This window comes from Entelurus aequoreus, linkage group LG02 (assembly GCF_033978785.1).
Source record: "Entelurus aequoreus isolate RoL-2023_Sb linkage group LG02, RoL_Eaeq_v1.1, whole genome shotgun sequence".
Taxonomy (NCBI): Eukaryota; Metazoa; Chordata; class Actinopteri; order Syngnathiformes; family Syngnathidae; genus Entelurus; species Entelurus aequoreus.
Genome location: NC_084732.1, coordinates 66,671,098 through 66,683,133, shown reverse-complemented (window position 1 = coordinate 66,683,133; position 12,036 = coordinate 66,671,098). Strand labels below are relative to the sequence as shown.

At 41.2% G+C, this 12,036-nt stretch overlaps 1 protein-coding gene across 1 annotated transcript in view; it reads right to left on the bottom strand.

Annotated features, from left to right (window-relative positions):
- Positions 1-12,036, bottom strand: part of tmem276b (transmembrane protein 276b) — a 43,947-nt gene that overhangs the window by 16,397 nt on the left and 15,514 nt on the right. Inside the window, exons 2-3 of the mRNA XM_062030926.1 lie at positions 8,468-8,581; positions 5,116-5,253 (exon numbers count right to left, since the gene is read on the bottom strand). Coding sequence (XP_061886910.1) covers positions 5,116-5,253; positions 8,468-8,581 — 252 coding nt within the window. The remainder of the gene's footprint in view (positions 1-5,115; positions 5,254-8,467; positions 8,582-12,036) is intronic.

Genomic DNA, 12,036 nt, shown 5'->3' with positions numbered 1-12,036 from the left:
GAACGCAAGTTTCATGCGACAGCTGGCAGAGTACGAGGGCATCCTCGATGCGAGGTACACTGCATTTCTTGACGTGTGCATGTAGTTGTCCAAACTCATTCCTATTTGTCAGATTTGTATTTGATCTATACATTCAGCAAACAGAGGTGTTGGAGGAGTTGTGAATGACTGAAATATGAAATCCGTGCTGCAGTCGCTGCTGGGCCACAACATTAGGTACACCTGCAGACTGCAGCACGGATTTCATATTTCAGTCATTCACAACTCCTCCAACACGAACATTATTGTTTTTGCACTTTTTGGCTTCTTATTAAATAACTTTTTTTAAATAGATTCAATCTTGCACGCGGCGCATGGACTTCATTTATAAGTAAAGGTAAGACCATAATAAAGTTTTTTTTATTAAATGTGCTTTTTTGTGTGCTACAGTTTGTATGTGTAAAGTTAAAGTTAAGTTAAAGTACCAATGATTGTCACACACACACTAGGTGTGGTGATATTTGTCCTCTGCATTTGACCCATCCCCTTGATCACCCCTTGGGAGGTGAGGGGAGCAGTGAGAAGCAGTGGGCAGCAGCGATGCCGCGCCCGGGAATCATTTTTGGTGATTTAACCCCCAATTCCAACCCTTGATGCTGAGTGCCAAGCAGGGAAGAATGCTGGTATGAGCTTTTAAACATAACCCGTTAACTGCTGCCAATCAAATGGTGAATAAGATACTCTTTAGGGTTCATATGTTTGTAAATCTGACTGTGATGAAGTCAGTGCCTCACCAGCCATGAACCTCACCGCACGTCCCTGAGTCAGACGTATCCTTTGATACGTTTTCGTCATCTTCATTGAGGAGAAAAGTTGCTCACATAGATAAGTGCTGCCAAACATGGAGAGCAATTGAGCAGCTTCGGTGCGGAGCTGAGGCATTGTGTCAGGGATGAATTGTGGAAACTGTGCGGCGCCAACAGCGTCATACTTTGACTTCAGCGTGTCATCACACTGGAGTTCAATCAGCTCCATTTGGATGTTAATTGGTGCTTTTTCCACATCAACTGCGGAGGGATTCTAAGCAGTTCAAATCTACATTTCTGACCATCAAAGTCGCCAAATCGGCGGCTTAATTCAGCGCCGAGTACACTGAGTTTATCAGCAAACTGTGCGCACACGGCGGTAGAGCATACTTGCCAACTCTCCCGAATTTCCCGGGAATTGCCCCTCCCGAAAATCTCCCGGGCATCCATATTCTCTCGTATTCCACCCGGACCACCGTCTTGGGGGCGTGCCTTAAAGGCACTGCCTTTAACGTCCTCTACGAGCTGTCGTCACGTCCGCTTTTCATCCATTCTAACAACGTGTCGGCCCAGTCACAAGATATGTGCCGCTTCTGTACACACACACACACACACAAGTGAATGCAACGCATAATTGATCAACAGCCATACAGGTTACACTGAGGGTGGCCGTATAAACAACTTTAACACTCTTACAAATATACGCCACACTGTGAACCCACACCAAACAAGAATGACAAACACATTTCGGGAGAACATCCGCACCGTAACACAACATAAACACAACAGAACAAATACCCAAAACCCTTTGCAGCACTAACCCTTCCGGGACGTTACAAAATACACCCCACCTCCCCCCCCCCCCCCCCCCCCCCCCCACACACACACACCTTGTAGCGTCCCGGAAGAGTTAGTGCTGCAAAGGGTTATGGTTATTTGTTCTGCTCTGTTTGTGTTGTGTTACGGTGCGGCTGTTCTCCCGAAATGTGTTTGTCATTCTTGTTTGGTGTGGGTTCACACTGTGGCGCATATTTGATAACAGTGTTAAAGTTGTTTATACGGTCACCATCAGTGTGACCTGTATGGCTGTTGATCAAGTATGAATTGCATTCACTTGTGTTGGAGCGTGCAGAAGCCGCACATATTATGTGACTGGGCCAGCACGTCGTTGGACTGGATGAAAAGCGGACGTGACGGCAGCTCGGGACAGATTTTCGGGAGGGGCACTGAAATTTGGGAGTCTCCTGGCAGGGTTGGCAAGTATGAGAATTAGCGGTGGATGCGGTGTTACCGCGGCACCGCCGCTGTAAATAATCGGCGGGCCAGCTCTAATGTTAATTGGATATTGACTCAAGGGCCAAATGAAATTACACGGCGGGCCAAATTTGGCCCACGGGGCAGAGTTTGACACACACGCCCTAGACAGATCATTTTCAAGTTTGTATACCATGACTGGACAAATAAGTTGCTTTAATTATTTATTTATTTTTTTTAAACAGCTCAACAAAACAGCACATACACACCCTTTTAAAGAGAAATTTAAAAAATACCTAAAGTGTGTTGGTATCTTGCCAGATTTTGTATTTTGTAGTAATACAGAATTTGTATTCCTCCTGTAGAAGCACTTGCATTAGGAGGGGCAACACTATGTTTAGATACCAGTTTCACGCATTCATAACACAAAATGTGGATTACAACGATCATGCTTTGATTGTCCAAGTTGTTTGTTTCTACCTGAATAAATGCTTCTGATATTCTGTACATTACATGTTGCACAAGTTAAAAATATTCATATCTTTGCACGACAATGTCTTAACATTCTGTATTTATTAATAAAACATAATATTCAGCCTGGTAAACATTCTGTTATTCTGGACTATCAATCAGGACAGGTTATAAAAGAATATACCGTAGCCCCTGAGGGGGACAAGCAGTAGAAAATGGATGGATAGATAGTAATACTGTGTAGTGAGTACCAGATGTGGGCTGCAGAGGGCAGTAGCAGGCATGCTTACAGTATTAAACCTAGTCTCAGTGGGAGCGAAGAAGAAGACGAGTAAGAGAAAGTAGCTGTGTCCCAATTCAGGGTCTGCATCCTTCGAAGGGCGAATTTTGAATTCCGCTTAAGTCACAACGCTGCGCAAAGGCTGTCCCAATTCATTCAAATTCAAAGGCTCCTCCAAATGCAGCCGACGAATGCGACCTCCTTTTCCCTGTATTCGGAGGATGCACCGCGACTATCCTTCGTGGCCTCCCATATCCCAAGATGCTTTGCAACGCCTTTGTTCAACCCGGATTTTTTGACGAAGGCGGCAAATACAAGAAGCGGCACCGGCACCGGCACCGGCACCGGCACCGGCACCGGCACCGGCACCGGCACCGGCAGCGAATACACTTTCAAATGTAAGTATCCTCCGCAGGCTAGACTGTCCCATTTAACAACGAGTGAGGCATCCTACGGAGGTGCCTCCGAAGGTCCAGCCTTCTGAGGCTGCGTAGGCCGAGTCCTCCGAAGGATGCAGACCCTGAATTGGGACACAGCTCGTGTTTGAGGAGCCTTTGTGTTGTGTGTGTAGCGCTTCTGCTTGTTGAGTTCAACAGTGATATTTGTGAACATAAATAAAAGGCTGACTTGTTCAAAGACAGTCTACCGCCGTCATATCGCCGCCGCTATTCCATCCATCCATTTTCTACCGCTTATTCCCTTCGGGGTCGCGGGGGTCGCTGGAGCCTATCGCAGCTACAATCGGGCGGAAGGCGGGGTACACCCTGGACAAGTCGCCACCTCATCGCACCTATTACGCCGCTATTACGATACACTTTATTTCAATCTGCCACGAAGCATATATTTAGGTAGAAATATCACAGAACAACATTACAAAACATCTTTGACAAAGCATGATAAACGATTTTTTGTTGTTTTGATGATTAGACCGAATGTGAAGCGTAGCGCTATTATTTTGATGCTGGACGTGTGAGATTGGTATGAGAAAAGACTTGTCATATTTTGACAAAAGTCTCCGGTTAAAGTCACTTTAGACTTTCTCTCTACCATTTTTTTTCTGCTGAGCTTTTATTCCATCGTACTAAAGCTGCTTGGTTGAAGGAATTTGCATTTGCTAAATAAAAAAAATGTATTTCCCTATTAAGAAACAACATACCCCAGTCTAAACTTATATAAATACATTACTATCTGAGCAACTAAGGTATTCAATTGTGCACATTGAATCTGCAAGCTATGCTCTCTTCGGTTTCCTTTGAGTATAGGACGATCACAGAATGATCGTTCAATACTCACGGTGCCTTCAGGGACAGCTGAACTGGTAGGAAACCACAATGCCCACCACTAATAATAAATAATAATTAATAAATTGTATTTGTTACCCACTTTTCATTTGAATAAATGTCAAAGTGTTAAAATAAAAAACAATGTTTAAAACAGACCTGGGCAAATTAAGCTGCCGGACATTCCCAAATATTTTTTTTAGATCTTTAAGATGGAAACTGTAGCTGCCATTATGATGTATTCAAATTACCGTAAGTCTTGAAATTTACAAAGTATTTCAATGGTTGGAATCTGCGCTTTTGCATGATATACTAGTTACTATGGTAATCTAATTAGTTACTAAGTCACAGAAGCTCAGACGAGGCACCAAGCAGTGTGGGTGGGGAGCGTTTCCACAGAGTGTTTCCAGAGCGGCCCGCCTGAAATGTGGGTGTCAAGGACAGACGCAGAAGAAGTTTTTTCCAACAAAGTTCTAAAGCTTAGTGATATATCAGATATATTAGATTTTAGGTGTCTGGTTTTTTTTACTCTTCGCGCATATTTAGCTGTTTGTTGCATTTTTGTTGTGTTTTGCTTGATTGTAAAATATGTTTATCAAGAGGGGATGTAACGTTCATATGTTGTCAATGTTCAGTGTTTTATCGTTCATAGTTAATATTGTAAATCCCACATTCTTTATTTTCATGTGGGTGTCACATTCAGTAAAAAAAAAAAAAATTCCATTCCGTTTTTAAGGCAGTCTGTCATAAAGTTTTTAGCTTTCAATCAGACATTATTGTGAGGTTTTGTATTAGTGTTCCTAAAAATCCGATATACCGGCCCCCAGACACATTTTATTCTCTAAATGTGGCCCCCCGAGTCAAAATATTTGCCCAGGCCTGGTTTAAAACCATCAAAGCTTGTCCATTAAAACTGATTAAATACTAAGAATTAAACGTATCAACAGTTCAAAGCTTTCTTAAACAGAAAAGTCTCCAGGAGACAATATGGACAGTGGACACCCCTGTCTTCTGCTGTTCAACATATTGGCTGTCTGTACGTTACCTCCCATTAGAAAGAGTAGCCCAGCTACATATTGCATGAGGTCATGCTGCTGGCAGCATCCCAGCACTCCAATGATCCAGCCAAAAAGAATGATGGACACGGCCATACCCACAAAGCCAGCCGTCATTCTTCTTAGATCTGCAAGAAGAAATGACAATATCACTGACAAGAAACAACAGCTATCTGTCAAATTACAGTACAACATTTTAGGTATGACTATAATAATACAGAACAAATAACCATAACCCTTTGCAGCTATAATAATACATATGAGTTTATTAATAAATAAAAAATTAAAAAAAACACAAAATCTGTTATTTGGAAGATTTAGCAATCGTTTTAGTACTGTATGCTGTGTGTAAACCAATCTTTAAAATGTGTAAACAAAATTCTAAATGTCTGCATTACAGAACAAACCGGTAAGAAGCAAGACTTCTGTTAATGTATTACTAAAATTGTAAGGATACCTGATCTATTATTCCATTTTATTATTGATGATATGATTACAAGTCATTACACGTTCCTTAACACAGTGTTTTTCAACCACTGTGCCGCGGCACACTAGTGTGCCGTGAGATATTGCCTGGTGTGCCGTGGAAAATTATGCAACTTCACCTAATTGGTCCTAAAAATAAATAATTAGAATCTGCAAATAATGTGCCGTTGCTTAGTGTTTGTGCTTGGTAAAACTCGGCAGGGTAACCACATAATACTCCATGTCAGTAGGTGGCAGCAGGTAGTTAATTGCTTTGTAAAAGTCGGAATGTGTCGGGTGAGACGAGGATGGTTTGTTGTGATCCCAATATGCGGACCACAGCGGGAGGCAGCATGCAGGTAAAAAGGTATGTAATGCTTAAACCAAAAATGAACAAAAGGGAAAGGGAAAGGAAAAGGCAATGGCTATGCAAAGCGAAAGTAAAACTGAACTGGCTACAAAAGTAAACAGAAACAGAATGCTGGACGACAGCAAAAACTTACGGCGTCCACAATGTACATCCGTACATGACATGACAATCAACAATGTCCACACAAAGAAGGATAGCAACAACATAAATAGCCTTGCTTGCTAACACAAAGCAGGTGCGCGGTATAGCGCTCAAAGGAAGACATGAAACTGCTACAGGAAAACACCAACAAAACAGGAAGGGCCACCAAAATAAAAGCGCAAAACAAGAACCAAAGCACTACACACAGGAAAACACCAACAAACTCAGAATAAGGCACAACGACCTGGTGGAGTTTCATTGTTTAACGTTTCCTGCTGGTGGTGTGCCTCCGGATTTTTTAATGAAAAAATTGTGCCTTGCCTCAAAAAAGGTTGAAAAACACTGACTTAACATATCTTTAAAAGTAATGATATTGGAAAAAAATCAGGCCTGCACAGTGGTGTAGTGTTTATCGCCTCTGCTTTAGGACCTCATGCGATCCGGGTTCGAATTTCTCCGCTGCCTGTTCTTTTTGCAATTATTGAGTAATGACATACTGAGTAATGGCATATTTATATAATGAAGGTGTCTGAATATTCTCATTCATCCAGGTCATTTTACTCTCTGGACATTTAATTAATCTGAACTGGACTGCTTAGGTTGTCTTAGAAGACGTTTCATCTCTTATCCTAGCAGGCTTAATGCGTTCATGCTGAAAAACTAGAATTGGCAGCTCTCGTCCGGGGGTATGGTGCAGGATCCAAAGTGGCAGAGGTTTCGTATCTTAAAGGCCTACTGAAACCCACTACTACCGACCACGCAGTCTGATAGTTTATATATCAATGATGAAATCTTAACATTGCAACACATGCCAATACGGCCGGGTTAACTTATAAAGTGCAATTTTAAATTTCCCGCGAAACTTCCGGTTGAAAACGTCTATGTATGATGACGTATGCGCGTGACGTCAATCGTTGAAACGGAAGTATTCGAACCCCATTGAATCCAATACAAAAAGCTCTGTTTTCATCTCAAAATTCCACAGTATTCTGGACATCTGTGTTGGTGAATCTTTTGCAATTTGTTTAATGAACAATGAAGACTGCAAAGAAGAAAGTTGTAGGTGGGATCGGTGTATTAGCGGCGGACTACAGCAACACAACCAGGAGGACTTTGAGATGGATAGCAGACGCGCTAGCCGGCGACCTCACCTTGACTTCCTCCGTATCCGGGCCGCCGACCGCATCTATGATCGGGTGAAGTCCTTCGTTGCTCCATCGATCGCTGGAACGCAGGTGAGCACCGGTGTTGATGAGCAGATGAGGGCTGGCGTAGGTGGATAGCTAATGTTTTTAGCATAGCTCTGTGAGGTCCCGTTGCTAAGTTAGCTTCAATGGCGTCGTTAGCAACAGCATTGTTAAGCTTCCCCAGCCTGGAAAGCATTAACCGTGTAGTTACATGTCCATGGTTTAATAGTATAGTTGATTTTCTGTCTATACTTCCAGTCAGGGGTTTATTTCTTTTGTTTCTATCTGCATTTAAGCCCGATGCTATCACGTTAGCTCCGTAGCTAAAGAGCTTCGCCGATGTATTGTCGTGGAGATAAAAGTCACTGTGAATGTCCATTTTGCGTTCTCGACTCTCATTTTCAAGAGGATATAGTATCCGAGGTGGTTTAAAATACAAATCTGTGATCCAGAATAGAAAAAAGAGAGAGTGTGGAATCCAATGAACCCTTGTACGTAAGTTACGGTCAGAGCGAAAAAAGATATGTCCTGCACTGCACTCTAGTCCTTCACTCTTACGTTCCTCATCCACAAATCTTTCATCCTCGCTCAAATTAATGGGGTAATCGTCGCTTTCTCGGTCCGAATCGCTCTCGCTGCATTGTAAACAATGGGGAAATGTGAGGAGCCTTTCAACCTGCGACGTCACGCTACTTCCGGTACAGGTAAGGCTTTTTTTATCAGCGACCAATGTCGATGTTCTCTACTAAATCCTTTCAGCAAAAATATGGCAATATCGCGAAATGATTAAGTATGACACATAGAATGGATCTGCTATCCCCGTTTAAATAAAAAAAAATCTTTTCAGTAGGCCTTTAAAGAAGTATATCTTTCTTCGGTTCGTGCTCAAAGTCCAAACTATCCATCTGTTCATTAATTTCTAATGCTTATCTTGACAGTGTCCCTGGGAGCTGTTTTTTGGATAAAAGGTAGACTGAACTGGATTGGTAGCCAATCAATCACAGCATAGAGACAGACAACCATTCGCAAATCAACCACTGGCCACATCATCAGTGACCGAACTAGAAAACAAACTACAACAAAACAAAATCATAAACTGTTGATGGGGAAAAACCCCTCTATGAATCAACAGACAACTCAACAACTCCATAGTACGAGAAGAAACATGTTGTTACTTACGAAGTGCATGCCACTCATCCTGTCGTATGGTCTTCGTGATGTTTACAGACAAGTTTCGTGGAAGGATGGACGAAGTGTAGTGATACTTTACTGGGGTACATCTTTGAATGATCCCTGGTGAAAGAAAGTACAAATATACACATGAACATGGGAACATGAGTGAGTCCTGAATTCAGGAAGATAAAAAGTGCAAAAATGAAGTACAACTCTGTAGGATTGTACATTAATCTCAAGTTGGTTGAAAAGTGTTGTACTTTCTAAGGAGATAATAACTGACGCGTAAGCTTTATAGTTTGTCTTTTAGCTCCCAAAATGATTGTCAGCGTTTTTTTTAAAAAGCTAAGCTCTACTGCCAGACTTTGCTTTGCTTCTTTCTGGGAGTCGTCTAGTAATATTAACAACTTAGGTTGTCAGCTTTTTTACTTCATGCTTTTCAAGGCTGCCACTGACAACAAGAGAATGTGTTTGTTTTTTTGACTTCAAGTGTGTTTTTGAGCCATTATTGTAAGAGACAAACCACATTATTACACAGTAAGAGCCTAAGGAATATGAACTCTTCTTTATGAACAGTAACAATACAGAGTGTCATTTGCAATAAGCAGTTTATGACTTTTTCATTTTATACCAACAATTCCATGTTTCACAAAAATGTTTTGATTCCCCTACACCAGTTATATCCTTATGATTTGCAGCTACAATCAAACGTCTTATCGGTTGGTACACTGTTGGTGTACTAACTTTGTGACTGTCAAGCCTCTCAGGTCAATTAAGATATGTCAACACTTGTGTTTGGTACTCTGGTCCAGAAACAAGATCTAAAAAATGTTGTTTAGCGTTCATATTGGTATTTTTAGCATTTTATCATCAAATTTGCTAGTGTTGTAAATCAGATTAAATTTGTGGTATGTATTGTTATATACATGTTTTCAAACAAAATAAAGTAGTTAGTGCACAATAACTAAACAAAAGCAAAAACTACTATGGCTTCAGGTACTTAGGATTTGACAAGTATGGAGGTCAAAAATTGGCTGTCCAAGAGAGGCTTTGAAAGGCTGAAAGAAAGGCTGAAATTGTGGGTATCCCAGCACCATATGAATAATACAAGCTTTCATTGAGGTAGAACTATCACATGTTATATTATCTAACATCTTTGACAATCAGCATAATTTTGTAACAGTCCATTTTTGAATTTTATGCTGAAATTTAGCGTACTAAACCATTTTAACAGCATTAAAACATAAGTTAAAAAACAATACCATTTTTTGTACCACGACCGGAATTCGAACACAAGACCTTCTTCTTTGCAAAGTAAGTACTAATGACGCCCGCCATACGCCTACCGTAATTGAGGGCAGAACATTTGTCTTCATATTCTAATCCGCTACACCTCCCTGGTTCTGAAGTCCATGTCAAACTACTTCCATAACGTAAATGACCGCCATAACCACAACACCAGGGGGAGCTCCACTAACCACGTTAAACCCAGACTCTGAACTAACAAAGGTCTTAACTCATTCTCCTTCTATGCCACATAAATATGGAATGCCCTCCCAACAGGTGTAAAAGAAAGTGCATCTCTATCCTCCTTCAAAACCGCACTAAAACAACACCTCCAGGCAACTGCAACCCTAAACTAACACCCACCCCCTTCCACATCCCACCTCCCCGAATTGTAAATAATCAAATGTAAATAATCAAATGTATATACTTGTTCTTATGCTTTCTGATCTCTCTATGTCCACTACTTGCTGTACATATCCCACCAAGTCAGACCTACACTGTTTCAATGTCCATTTCTCTGATGATGCAATTGTTGATATCAACCAAACCTAACCCCCCACCCCTCCACATCCCACACCCCGGATTGTAAATAATGTAAATAATTCAATGTTCATACTCTGATGATTAACTTGTGTGATGACTGCATTATGATGATAGTATATATTTGTACCATGAATTGATTTAAGTGGACCCCGACTTAAACAAGTTGAAAAACGTATTCGGGTGTTACCATTTAGTTGTCAATTGTACGAAATATGTACTGTACTGTGCAATCTACTAATAAAAGTCTCAATCAATCAAAACAGTGTATGACGTGGCCAGGAATATGTTTGGGTTAAAATGTTATATGAAGCGCCTTGTCATTCATTAATTTACATTTTAATGTGCTTCTTCACGCAAAACGGGCCCCCCCCCACTGATCGTGAAGCCCTAGAGCGCGTGTTCTCCATTTAGGGCGGGGCGGCACCTGGCTGACACGACAACGTTATTATACCGACAGCGTTTGGGGACCCCTGCAGTAGGCTTTTGACCTGGAGCAGACGTAGAGGATGATGATCGTCAACAAATATTATCGCCATGTCTTCCCCCGTGTTGTTGGCTGCAGCCAAGTCGCTAATGGTGCCAAATGCAAGAGTTGCAGCCATGCATCTAACTTGGCTGCACTCTTCAGCCATGAGAAAAATCCTGTTGCTTTACGTGGTGCTTCCTCAGATTGGAAGTATTCCCGCCAAAAGCAGCGAGCGTAATCTGCATCGACATCGCATTTGGAAAAGACAAGCCACATTTTAAAGCGTTTTCTATTTGACATGGTTGGGTTTTTTTCATAAAACATTGATGGGTTGCAAGATTACCAAGAGCATGTCCGCTTCGAAATCGGCTGTTTTCCTCACAAGTGCAAGCAAGTACTCACCACTTGTCAAAAAAAAAAAGTATGGGATCCGGTGCCCACCCCTCGTGACAAAGCATGATCGTAATGCAAGACATTTTCATTTTGTAAATGCAGTTAAACCGGATGTACAGAGTAGCACTTTTATTTTGAAGACTGAGAAAACTGTTGTTTAAATTTATATGTAGACTGCAGGGGTCCGAGAATGATCTTATTATACAGATAGCCAATCCTAGGAGTAGTTCTGTTAGGTACCAATCGTAAATATGGAAACACTGGTATCTGTGCCTCTTATAGAATGTGTAGACGCATTTTTAAAGTACATATATATGTTTTTTTTAATTTGTATTGTTGCTTTTATTTATTTATTAGATGCCTTTGACTGAATATGCACAAGCACTGTTTTTAATGTTATGCGATATTGCCTTTTATACTGTATTTTTTTGTTTGTTTGTTTTATGTACTGTATGTGATCGTATGTCTACATGGACATTGGAGTCTGCAATAAAGCTTGATTGATTAATTGATTGTGTGATTGGTTTGAGAAAGTGTCTTGACATGTTTTGGTGTTGGACCGACTGTTTGTAATAAAAAAAAGTCTATGCTCGACCTCCTGCCGACCGTCTTTCATTTCACTTTTATGTCATCTCACTTACTAAATCAGTCACAGTAACAATCTAAATGTTATGTATCACTGCACCTTAATTGTAATCTGAACACGGAAGTGAAGCACCACCCACTTGAACTATGTGCGCAGCAGGCATTTACTTCAGGGATGTCACCTCTTCTCACGGCGAAAAATAGTCCTTTCTTGTCGGGAGAACACCTTAAACCTGATATTTCCATGAGGTAGACGACTTTCCTTTGTCCATTTCTGCTCGTTTGTGGCTTATCAATAGCA